At 37.5% G+C, this 12,887-nt stretch overlaps 1 protein-coding gene across 4 annotated transcripts in view; it reads left to right on the top strand.

Moving 5' to 3' along the window:
• Positions 1 to 3,175: 3,175 nt before the first annotated feature.
• Positions 3,176 to 12,887, top strand: part of LOC5568155 (protein TRC8 homolog) — a 72,375-nt gene continuing 62,663 nt past the window's right edge. For 3 of the 4 annotated variants that reach the window (XM_021854418.1, XM_021854401.1, XM_021854410.1), the window contains exon 1: positions 3,176 to 3,983. In XM_021854418.1, coding sequence (XP_021710110.1) covers positions 3,626 to 3,983 — 358 coding nt within the window. In that variant the 5' untranslated portion in view covers positions 3,176 to 3,625. The remainder of the gene's footprint in view (positions 3,984 to 12,887) is intronic. The other variant, XM_001657848.2, reaches the window with a different exon arrangement.

Here is a 12,887-nt window from a genome sequence, read left to right as displayed (position 1 = left end):
CCAAACACACCGATTTTAGCATTGGGCGTACATGTCCTCGTGACTATGATTTTGATCGACATTTGTTCTAAGTGATACGTCTGTTTATCTGTGCTTGAACATTGATCAGTTCAAAATTACGAACCCGTGCGAGCTTAAAATTGCACCCAATAAATGATGACTGATTATTGACAAAAATCTATGCCAAAGCTATGTTTTTGATATTTTTTGTTTTATTTAAGAGGTTTTAAACCTGCATAGGTTCATTCACCTCTGACTATGTTTTTGATATGCATAATATCGAGAATATATGGGATTTAACATTGTGACAGCATTGCTGTTCTGTCAAAAACACAAAGCTACGGTGGCGCTATCTATGCTTTCCATAGCGGCCATTTTGGCTATTTTATTGATCCATTGCCAACTGAACGGCAAGCTTTGGTCGCAGGTTCATTGACTACTGCAATAGAGATAGAAAACTATAGAGGACGAATGTCGCTGCTGCTCCCTTTGTTCTCGCTCAGAAACATGTCGGGTACATAAGTGTCAAACTGCATACTTTTTCGCGTTGACATTTATAGCCCCTCCTATCTCCGCCAGCAAAAGATGTTCCTGCAGCGACGCCAGCGACATTCTTCCTCTATAGTTTATTACCTCTATTACTACTGCGTTCTCGTGTGAATTTGGCTCGGGATCCATTCACTTTTGGCTCGCGTTCAATAGGGTCCTAAAATGCTAAAATGTTGAATGAAATCTTGTTTTTATTTAATAACACGAAAGAGCATGTTACTGTAACTACGTTAGCAATTTTTCCGGCTAAAATAATGGCTTTATCATATTTAAACTTTAATTTAAAAATAAGGTTCATAAATGAACCTTGACACTTTTGATCATGTTTGACGTTCGCTTAGTCGACAAAAACACCACAGGGGTTATAATTTTATCACTGGGGTTGTTCCTATCTGACATTTCGGAAGGGACACGGAAAGCAAAATACACCCAAAATTTGAGTTTAAGCCAAAGGGTGTGACAAAATCTAAAAAAATAAAAAAAACTGTTTTTTGGGCTTAATCAAACGGAAAACATTAAAAAATTGAGTAAACATGTGTTTTTCGCCTAAACTTAAGCGTTTGGCACTAAAATTGGGACAGGACTTTAGGACCCTATTCAGTACAGTAACAAGCAGTGCACGGTAGTTTGCGAATAAGGCTATCCATGAGGACTTTCCGCGATAGGACTGACAGCTAGAAGTGTGCATGCAACCGAAACAGAAGGGTAAACAAAGCATGCGAGTGTTACCAGAGCTTAACATTTTCCTTTGTAATCGGACGGTCACTCCGATCGTGAAACGTAAAAAACTCATGATAAACAAAAAACCAGCTGATCGCATCTGTCTCATGGATTGCCTTATACCCTTTAATGGGTTATTTGAGCGGGAAAAATTGCTAAAGTAGTTACAGTTACATCACAGACAAACATACGTAACACTTAGAACAAATGTCGATCAAAATCATAGTCACGAGGACATGTACGCCCAATGCTAAAATCGGTGTGTTTGGCCGATAGGCCAACAGATGGCGGTAGTGTGCAAACGTCAAACACGAACAAAAACGATGCGAGCGCTGCGGGTGGTGAATCGGCCATACGTACCATATTTTTGAACCGACCGTTAAAACGGTGGCCAATGATGAGAGTGTGACGTCTGTTTGTCTGTGGTTACATGCTCTTTCGTGTTATTAAATAAAAACAAGATTCCATTCAACATTTTAGGACCCTATTTAGATGTTTGACATTATCAACATAAGCCTGATACGCCTATTCACAAGACGTTTAAAACAGCTGATCGGTAAGCACTTTGACAGTTCTTCTATGGAGATGACAGTCCAGTGTTAGCACCGTCCTCCACCGATGTAAACAAATGCATAGACGGACCTGTCACATGAAAAGGCCTGGGAAATTTCTGCAAGGAATCGCTCAAGAATGCGCTTTTTTCTGATCGCAGTATTCTCTGCAAGATAAATCCACGTAATGCGATTATCTGAAAATGTCGATATACCGTCGCAGTGATAATGAAAATCACCAAATGTTTCAGATTTAGTAAACTTGAAACATTTGCGTCCTTGAAGAATGAAAAAATCCAAGCCTACTTGAATTTTGACGTTGCGATTGAATTGCGCGCATATCTTCTGCGCGCTACCGCTGCCGCTGGATGTGGATTTAAAATGAGCGCCGCAATATGCAGTTAAAAAGAACTGTCAGTTCAAATGGGAGTCGATGTAGAAAATTTCTGCAAGGAATCGACGAGAAATTTCTTTAGCGATTCCTTTCCAGTAGCAAATCAGGCTATAACTGACTGTTTAACGATAAACTTGCGACGATCGACGCGCCACCATATTACATAAAACGGAGTGTATTAGAACTAACTTGGAGGTGATGGTTTGGAGGTTATTTGGCAATTTGGAGGTTAAAATCCCCTCCAAACACTAGCGATTTTGCGGTGGGATGTTGACGTTTGATGACGAATAAAAAATATATCAGAAAAAAACGTGAAAAAAAAGGAGGAAAATGATCAATTTCGTTTGAAATTACGATACCGAACTCTTAAATCCAAATAGGGTCCTAAAATATTTAATGAAATCTTGTTTCCATTTAATAATACGGAAGAGCATGTTACTGTTACTATTTTAGCATTTTTTCCCGCTCAAATAACGGATATATCATATTGAAACTTTAATTTGAAAATTCGATCCATAAATGAACCTTGACACTTGAGATCATGTTTGACGTTCGCTTAGTCGACAAAAATACCACAGGGGTTCAACTTTTTAACACCGGGGTTGTTCCTTTCTGACATTTCGGAAGGGACACGGAAAACAAAACACACCCAAAATTTGAGTTTAAACCAGGAGGTGTGAACAAATTAAAAAAAAAATTAAAAAATGTTTTTTGGACTTAAACTATCGGAAAACATTAAAAAATTGAGTAAACATATGTTTTTGACCTAAACTTAAGCGTTTGGCACTAAAATTAGGATAGGGCTTTAGGACCCTATTGAGCATGAGTGAAATTTGTTCAGGGTGCACTACAATGATTTATAGATTATAGTTCCGGATTTTATAGATTCATTAGACATCACCAACCAATCATCTGACGACGCCAACCACACGCACACCATCAAACTCCGAACGTCAAAATCTTCGTTCTACATTTTTGCTTCTCAGTCCGATTTCGAACTTTTTACGCGACGGGGCAACAATTACAAGAAAAGTGAAAACTTTGGTTCAAAAGGAAAATTTTCATCTCAGTACGGTAGATAGGGTAGTGCGGCACTCGAAATTGGTTATTGAGCAGAAAGAAGTGCCCGCTAGGCTTGCGGGAAGCCTTTCGGAAGTGGCTGTGCGAATAATGGCCACAGAGATGCAGCAAATGTGAAAGTTATTTTTTCTTATCCACTGGCCGAAAGAAAAATATAAGAAGTCCTCTCTCATCATTTTTTGACACGGGAAGAGAAAGAGGAAAGGGAAGTGCAGCAGCAGTGAAGAGAATAAAATCAGTGTCGTGGCCCTGAAGATTGACGCGACAGGTAGGAGGCTCGATTCTTCCGGAAGGTTTTCTCAAGCTCAAGGATTCGAAAGTCTGAATCAGAATGTCGGTGGTTCGTACCAAAGTCCTTGGGCTGGTGGACGTCATAATGCGCGTCCCAAGTCTGTTCATCATTGATGAAATCCTCAAGATTAGCATGGGACTGCCAAATTCGTCCCCAACGGCCACCGTAGTCTCCGTTCCATCAACGGCCAGTTCGACAGCAGCTGTAGGGGAACCGGAATCGCTGGTCAATGCAACCCTAAATGCCACTTTGAATGCGGCGACCGCAGCTGCTACGGATTTTCTGACGGGGGGCTCCGGAATGGAAGGACCGGACGCGGACAATGCCCTCCGAGATGATATTGAGTTCTATAAGTTTATTTCGCTGACGACGCTCAAATTTCTGCTGTGCCTATTTGGTAAGTATAGTATTAAGATTAGAAGTTACACGCTTGGTACAAATGTGCAAATCATAATACATGAGTCGTCATTTTCATTCGTATTTGGGTAAAATGTTAAGGATTTCGAAACCTGTTTTTGTACACTATTCCTTTCCGTTTACAAGATTAGCTGCAGTTAAGAGACAAGACATAGTAAAGGAGATTCCGTTCCATGTAATGGTTTGACAGCAGTAGCCTTGAATATAGTTGGTTAGCTACGTACAAATAGGACTGTTTGTTCCCTGCTGTTTGCCTATAACTACGTGTTTGCTTCATGGCTTATGGCATAGAGCTTTCGCCTTTTTGAATTTGCCTTTATGAACTTGTTGCGTTCTTCTGTTAGCTTCGTTTTACTACATCCATGATGGTGGAATAGCATAGTTATAGAAAAATGCATTATAATACTGGAATAACGGCGTAACTGAGAAATGTAAACGAACTGAGTTTTATTTTTCTAACAGTTTAAAATCGCAACCATACAGACCACGTTCAAAACCGTGAGTAAGACAAAAGGCGGAAATATTAGGGTTCATTCACAAATTTCATAACGCTGAATATTACCATTTTTGGCACCCACCCACCCCCTCGTAATGCATTTTGTATAAATATTTTTCGAATTTTGTGTGAACTGTAACATTTTTAAAATACCCACCCACCCCCAACAGCGTTATGAAATTTGTGAATGAACCCTTTGACAGGTACTGGCACCATTGTTTTCAGATTTCCCGGAAAAGGGGAAGAGAGCGATTTTCTGATGTCGTCACCGTGCAATGGGCAATTCAAAATTTTCACAAAGAACAGAAGATTAAATAGTCAAAGTTATATCAGAGTTGACCAAGTCTAGTAGAGTCACCCCACAGTTATGGATAGCACACAGATGTGGATTAAAACAGGAATATCTCATCAAATAGTATTGCAATTACGCAGAACACATTTTACCTTCGTGATCCAAAAAAAAGTGTACAGCATCACAATCGTTTATAACATGCTTAAACATATTTTTTTCCGTCTGTAGGAAATAAAATGTCAGCCGTATTCCCAGAAGAGTTGATTCATAACTGTGGGGCATTGAAAACTATACCACAGTTATGAATCAAAGATAAGTCGATTCCGAGGGGGCCATGGCCCCCGGGCCCCACAAATTCCGACAAACATATTTATAGTTAAATTTTTACGCATAATAAGATTCAATGCCACAGTACATACTTTTTGGAATCGTATCATATGATTTGAAAGATTCAACTTCTTTTAAAAAACCCGGAATAACGGGCGAAATGTATGCAAATAAACTCACATAAAATTATTAAAACAAAATATGAGAACATGCAGAATGTGATTTTGTTGACTTCACTAAAACTAAGAAGCAGTGTTGATAGACTCACACTCAAAATCTCAATTAATACGCTCTCCCGTGAGAGCAAACTCATTAGAGATCTGCTTCGCAAATCTCACGCTTGAGATTTTGATGCAAAATCAACTCAATCAACTCAAACCGTAAAAAATGATTTAGTCGCAAAACCCGGCAAAAACTTGTGAAACCCGAATGTTGTTGTTTACGTTAAAAGGGATTACTATAATTTTACCAGACTAACAAGAAATTATTGCCTTGTGTGGGTAAACTGTGGAAATACGAGACAATGAGCCAAAAAGGTGAGCCAACTCATCCATGATTTTTTGACTGCTGAGTTGCATGATTGACAACTCACGCATGATAAATCTCAAGCGCGAGTTGTGAGAAATTGAGTTTTTCACAACACTGCTAAGAAGATTAGGAAACATTCAAAAACGATATGGATAAACAAGTAGAGTGTCATCCTTTTGCTTAAGTTCCTAACGATTTTCTGGCCTGACTTTTCCAACTGTAACGAAAGCTTTCTCATCGAAGCTTAAGACTAAGTTCAAGTTATATATATCTGCAGATCAAATAATAGGTTTTTATATTTCTGCAGATCAAGCAATAAGACTTAATTATTTTAATATTTATTTTGAAAATTAATTTCGATCACACTGCAGGGCTGGTAATGTTTAAGTGCTGTGAAAACTTTAGAAACCTCTAGCTTGAAAAAAGAGACCAGACAGGAACCAGAAAGATACCGAAAATTAACCAAACAGAATAATAAAACGTAACCTAATAGGAATAAAACAGTGAGTCGATGTTCCATTACTCGATATCGACTCATAGAACCATTCTAAAAACATAAAATCATGGTTACTATGATGGTCCCTTCAAACAGCTTTCCAAAGAATAGCTGTTCCATGACTCGATATTTCCATGAGTCGATGGTTCCTTTAATATCGACTCATGGAGGATTGACTGTAGTTTAATTCTTCATCATAGAATCAGGCCAAGCCTTTCCTTTTTGTTTTGTAATTTATCGTTACATAATGAAAACTGCTCCGTATTACAGAATAGGGGAAGTGGTGGTAAAATGAACAGGGGTGGTAAAATGAACACCGTTCCTTTTACCAAGAAAAAACAAATTTCGATAAATTTTTATCACGCACGGACGATTTAGAGCATAAATCTGAGTGTTCGAGTTGATACGGAGGTTAATTGAAGTGAAAATATCAACGAAAACTAAGATTTTAGAAAACCACGTTTGAAAATTAGAACTGACGTAACTTTAAGCTCGGAAGGCTTGAGGTTTTTCAGGGAGGTGAATATCGTTATGATATGATGTCAAATCTGATACCTTTATCCCTGGCCACGATCACAGGGTTTGACGGTGCCAAAGTAGAAGGTGCACCATAATAATACCCGTCTGTGAAACATATCACCTTCCCAATACTTTGGCACACCTCCAACGGTTCATGATTTATCATGAAACGGCTGCATTCAGGTGGAGGATCTGTTAATATGTTTCGGCATATTATCAGGTCCTCTTCGAACGGAGGGACCGCCAGGGCTCATTAGTTACTTATAAACCAGTGCTGGTTGTTTGATGTTTCAATTCGTTTACACGAGCTGTGGCATCCTTTGTACTAATCAGCAATGGTGGTTAAGTTTCGAAGCCAACGTGTGATCAATCGTTTTATAATGCAACATAAGAATGGGTGTTTGGTGGAACTGTGCGTTACATACGTCGTTATTAAATTTAGTGATTGTGAAGGTGCTAATAGTGATTTTATAATTAAATCTATAGTGATGAAAATTTGAAAATTAAGGTGGAAGTGATTCTGATAGTTTTGTTAAAAATATAATAATAATGATGTGAACTCTACTAATTTAATAATGGCCATAATACATTGTGCAATCATTTTTCTGAATATAAACTTAATTGCCTAGTTCTTTAAACGTGCATGATAAAAGTGTTAATGACAGCGAGTGCAAAAGAATGGATCGAAGTGATTTTGTTTAATGTAACTTTCTTGATCATAGTGCTAAATCGTAGTTTGAATAGTAATGACTCTGCAACAACAAAAATAATGATACATTTAAATTGAATATCTTTTATTTACTTAGTAATGCTAACAGATGGTAATGCTAACAGATTTATATGAAAATGATGTGATGTGAAAAGTGATATAATAGAAAGTATATCTGAAGTGTATTACGAAAGTTGATGAGTGATAATCGGTGATATACGTGATAGTGTCAAAAATAAAAGTGACGATAGTGAGTGATGAAATGAAATGGGGAATGAGGACCTTTTGATAAAACTATTTCGTTCTTCACTTTAACCACTCTAGTAGCATTTCAGGCCTTATCATAGTTGGATAGTAGTCTGAACTACTAGACTGCAAAACTACGGCAAGGGCTGATTGCTGCTAGCGTACACAGTGACCATTTGAGCAACATTGCTTAGGAACGTCTGTGTGATGAACGCAATAGAGGCTTATAAAAGCAAATGCTGGGAAGGAGCTTAGGGCAGATTAAGAGTGCCAGTACTACCCCTATCGCTACCGACAAAAAAAAAAGATGTCAAATCTGATACCTTTATAATTCTTTTTGAATGGGTTACAATCATTAATGGATGTATTTTCGGTGGGGCAATGAAAATTTTCAGAAATATTTGTTTTGCTCACGTCTTTTGCGTGGTGTTCATTTTACCACCAACTGCTGTTCATTTTACCCACATAGTGCAGTTAAAATGAACATTTGCATCGCTTTTGATAGCGATGAAAATATGTGAAAAGTTAGCTATTTTAGTCTGAATCCATGTCGCTGCTATAGATTACATCCTTATTTCTAATGTTGTGCGATAAAACTACACAAATTCCTCATTTTTCTATCAGAAATAAGATGATTTCCTTAAAGTGTTCATTTTACCACCCCCTCCCCTACATTTTTTGGTCATTATTTTCTCTATGATTCCTTCTAGAATTCTCCTAAGGAATTCCTACAAGAATTTTGTTTCGTATATCTCAAAAATATAACCTGGATTTTTCTAAGGGCCGACCATATAAATTACCTAAGAGATTCGTTCAGAAATTTCTCCAAAGAGTTTTTTAGATATTGTTTAAGGAAGTCCCAAGTTCTCCTGGATTGTATCCGGTGATTCTTCCATCGTTTTTTTTATATCCTCCCAGATTTACGTTTCGAATATATTCAAAAATTCATTGTAAGATCTCATATAATAACAATAGCAGAATTCGTTTGAAGGATTAGTAAAAAATCAAAGACTATCTAGAGGAACTACTTGTATAGTCTTTGAAAAAACGTCGTGCTTATCCCTAAGGAATTAACTGCAGTTTGTTTCGTTGGAGGGCTCAAGGATTTCCTGGAGAAACTCTTCTAAGCATCTTTCGAAAAATCGCTGGAAAAATTGGTAGAGAAATCTCTAGATGAATTTCGAAAGAGATCTCTGTATGAGTCTCTGGAAGTATTCTAGATGAAGTCTCTGGACAAATCGCTAGAAGATTTATTGAAGTTTTTCGTCAAGAAAAAAAAAACTTTAGAGACCATTGTGACTAAAATAGAGACCTTCCTTTGAAAGTAGAGACCTAGTTTATAGAAAAAGGCCTGCTCCTAGCCCTACACTAATTTCTTCGACTCAAAACTAATAAATAATTCTGTATGTTCAAAATCTTGAATATTAAAACATGAATAGAATGAGCATGAATTAAGGTACCAAAAAAGGGAATCAATTTTGTTGTTGACGAATAATCCCAAAAAAATGAATTTAGTCTGCAAAAACATAAAATCAAAAAAAATAACATATTAGAGAAAAAAATATTTAAATTTAAAATTAGTTTACGTTCATTAGGGATTTAAAACATGTTTTGAACTTTATAACATAGTTTAACTTTGATAAATTAACCCTTGCAAAGAACATTAAAAGTATCTAGTCTATTCTAAAGTATCATTTTTTTCTGAGAAAAGGGTCCCCACAAAACAATGGCCCCGGGGCCATTTGTAAATCTGGCCCTGAATATTATTATGATATGATGTCAAATTTAATACCATTAGATTTCTTTTTTCAAAAATATTAGTTTTGCTCACGTTTTTTGCATGATGTTTGTTTTACCACCCACAGCTGTTCATTTTACCCACATAGTTCAGGTAAAAGGAACATCTGCATCCTTTTTTGCTAGCGGTAAAAATATGTGATAATTTAGCTTTTAGTCTGAATTCGTGTCTCTGCTATAAGTAACATCCCTATTTTTGATGTTGTGCGTAAGAACTATAAAAATGCCTCGTTTTTCTAGCAGAATCAAGATGATATCCTTAAGGTGTTCATTTTACCACCCCTTCCCCTATGCTTTCACTAGCACACCATTCGTTTACCTCGCAGATAAATTTATTGCTGTTTTAGTGCTTTGATCCATAATATGAGGCGAGTTGATCCATAATAAGGATCCTCCCCTCCCACTGATCCACATCTGTGGGGAGGACATCAATTTAAATTTATATCAAAATCAAACTATTTGGTAAATGATCGCGAATTTTGAGATGTATTCTCAAAAACAACTATTTTCTGCAGTGCCTGGGAGCTTCTTTTTTTTTTGATTTTTTTTTATTAGTAGGGGAAGGGGTGGTAAAATGAACATCTTGAGGATATCATCTTGTTTCTGATAGAAAAACGAGCAATTTGGAGAGCTCTATCGCACAACATCAAATATCTTCTTCTTTCTGGTGTTACGTCCCAACTGGGACAAAGCCTGCTTCTCAGATTAGTGTTCTTACGAGCACTTCCACAGTTATTAACTGAGAGCTTTCTTTGCCGATTGACCATTTTTGCATGCGTATATCGTGTGGCAGGTACGAAGATACTCTAGCCCTGGGAATCGAGAAAATTTCCAACCCGAAAAGATCCTCGACCAGCGGGATTCGAACCCACGACCCTCAGCATGGTCATGCTGAATAGCTGCGCGTTTACCGCTACGGCTATCTGGGCCCCATCAAATATATGGATGTTATCTATAGCAGCGACACGAATTCAGACTAAAATAGCTAAATTTTCACATATTTTTATCGCAAGCAAAAAATTATGCAAATGTTAATTTTACCTGCACTATGTGGGTAAAATGAACAGCTGTTGGAGGTAAAATGAAAAGTAAAATGGGGGGGTAAATAAAAAGTATTGGGGTACTGTTGGGGTAAATAAAAAGTAAAATGAACACCATGCAAAAAACGTGAGCAAAACAAATATTTCTGAAAATTTGCATTGCATAACCGAAAATATATCCATTAATTATTGTAACCCATTCAAAAAGAATTCTAAAGGTATCAGATTTGACATCATATCATCAAGGATGTTTTCTCTCGCCTCAATGCACACTCAATCTGAATTTTTTACCTAATCGATTGTTGCACTTGGAGAGGCAACCGAGTTCACCATCTCAGGCGAAAGACGACATGGCAAAGAGAACGTTGAAATGAACATTGCGCGAGAGTCAGCATCGTTCGACTGGCACGTTGTTCATTGCAGTCTACTTGTGTTAACTGGTGATCCAGTCTTCATTGCCAGCAGGCTGTTCATTATCGTTTCGTGATCCGATTCTGTGCATCAATTTGCACCGCTCGATCGGATCACTATTCGTTTTATGTGAAGATACTATCGGTACCTGCGTCAGTGGCTCGGTCGCTTTTACGAATATTTGCAACCATATAGACGTTTTTAAACTTTGTAACAGAATGCATAAGAGATTCCTTTTGTATATCAGAAGATACCTATCATTTATGCGCTGCTATTAACTCTCAAATCCCCAACGTCTGACTTTTCATAAAAAATGAACTTTAAAAAATCATCACTTGGCTAGTCATAGACCGATTTTGGATCTTTTGGTCTCAGACAAACCGCATACTTTTCAAGATTTATTGTGTTCCGGAAGAAATGAGATTGGACACTTGGTTCCGGAGTTATTTCGGATTCAAATCGGGTATATTCGTTCCGGAAGTGATGGTTCACGAAGAATTTCCAAGATAAGCGGTAAGAAAAATATTCATTGTGTACTTTCTATTAGAGAAAAGCTGCCAGAAAGTCGAATAACATTATTTTCTCATTTCGTATACCCGGTCACCTGGCATCGGTTCTTGAATGTACCCAAGGAGGAAATTTTCTGAAACTTAAAGAATAGTACCGTGTGAAGGCTCAAAGTTCATGACTTTTTATCCAGAATATCATAGATATAATGCCAAGGACCAATATGAGGTTCTGGCCATATCCGGATACCCCAAAATCAGTTCTGGCGGGGCCTCAGAGGAACACTTTTGTAATCCTACTCACTCATATCGTGAGACGGCTCAAAGTTCTTAATTTTTCATGCTGAACATCATAATGCCATGGTCTAATAGGAGGTTCTGGCCACATAGCTATGATTCCATGGACCAATATAAGGTTCTAGCCACATCCAGATACCCCGGAATCGGTTTAGACAGGGCCCTAAATGGACACTTATTTTTACTTATTCCCCCTATCGTGCGACGGCTCAAAATTCATGATTTTCATCCTGAACATCATAGCTATAATGCCACAAGCCAATATGAGGTTTTGGCCACTTCCGGATACCCCGGAATCGGAACACGAAGGTGAAATTTACACCGAAATGTAAATGAAAGAGGCGTTTTAGCTGCTTAACTAGACTGAAAGAGCCGAAAACTGTTGAAAATTATTTGTATATGAATCTACAGATATATTATGATTAGTTGAGCGTTATTCATTACTCAATGCAACTAAATTATCTTTTGATACTACTGAAATGTCCATACAAAAAATGTATCATAGGTCAGTTTCCAAGTGTTTCTTTGGGTCTCTTTAAGGGTTACCATGTTTAAAAAAGTTAAATTTAATCCGTGGTCATTATTACTTTGATAAAATTCTAAATAAAAACAATTGTTTAATTTTAATACGGTTTGATTTGGCAACATGTTTATTTTGGACTGCTGCCAAAATCAAACGAGCACTCTGTATCAAAATTTATAGAGCCCTTTAATTGAATGTTGTTGATCGCATCGAGTAGGGAAACGTCGAGTTAATCGATACCTCTGACTTAAAAAGGGACCAAAGTATGCTAGATTGAAGGGGCCGCGCATTTCATCGAGTTAGGGGGAATACCGAGTAAGAAAGCTTTTATCGGCAAACGCAATACTAATTTGATAGGGTAGAAGCGTAAATTAATGAACGACAGAATCAGTGCGCATCGTACCTTCGTGCTGTGCGTACACGAATTCTCTCTGCTCTTGGAAGTTTTCTCAAAAACTACCTAAAGCAATAAAACAGTACTTTTCAGTGCTACAAAAACAGTACTTTTCAGTACTATTTTTTCTACTATTGATCCCTTTACTATCCTTGTTTGGACCCGTGCCATCGATTTTTCGTTGGACCCGTTGGCGAAAGCTAGCGGTGGTAATCCTTCTTGGACACCGTCTTGGGAAAAAAAACCTCTCAGGTGGTCACGTCTTCTTCCGTTTATTAACTTAACATGGTGTCAACAACAAAC

The sequence above is a fragment of the Aedes aegypti genome, chromosome 1 (genome assembly GCF_002204515.2).
Source record: "Aedes aegypti strain LVP_AGWG chromosome 1, AaegL5.0 Primary Assembly, whole genome shotgun sequence".
Taxonomy (NCBI): Eukaryota; Metazoa; Arthropoda; class Insecta; order Diptera; family Culicidae; genus Aedes; species Aedes aegypti.
The sequence above is the reverse complement of the archived record's forward strand: the minus strand, read 5'-3'. Positions and strand labels throughout refer to the sequence as shown.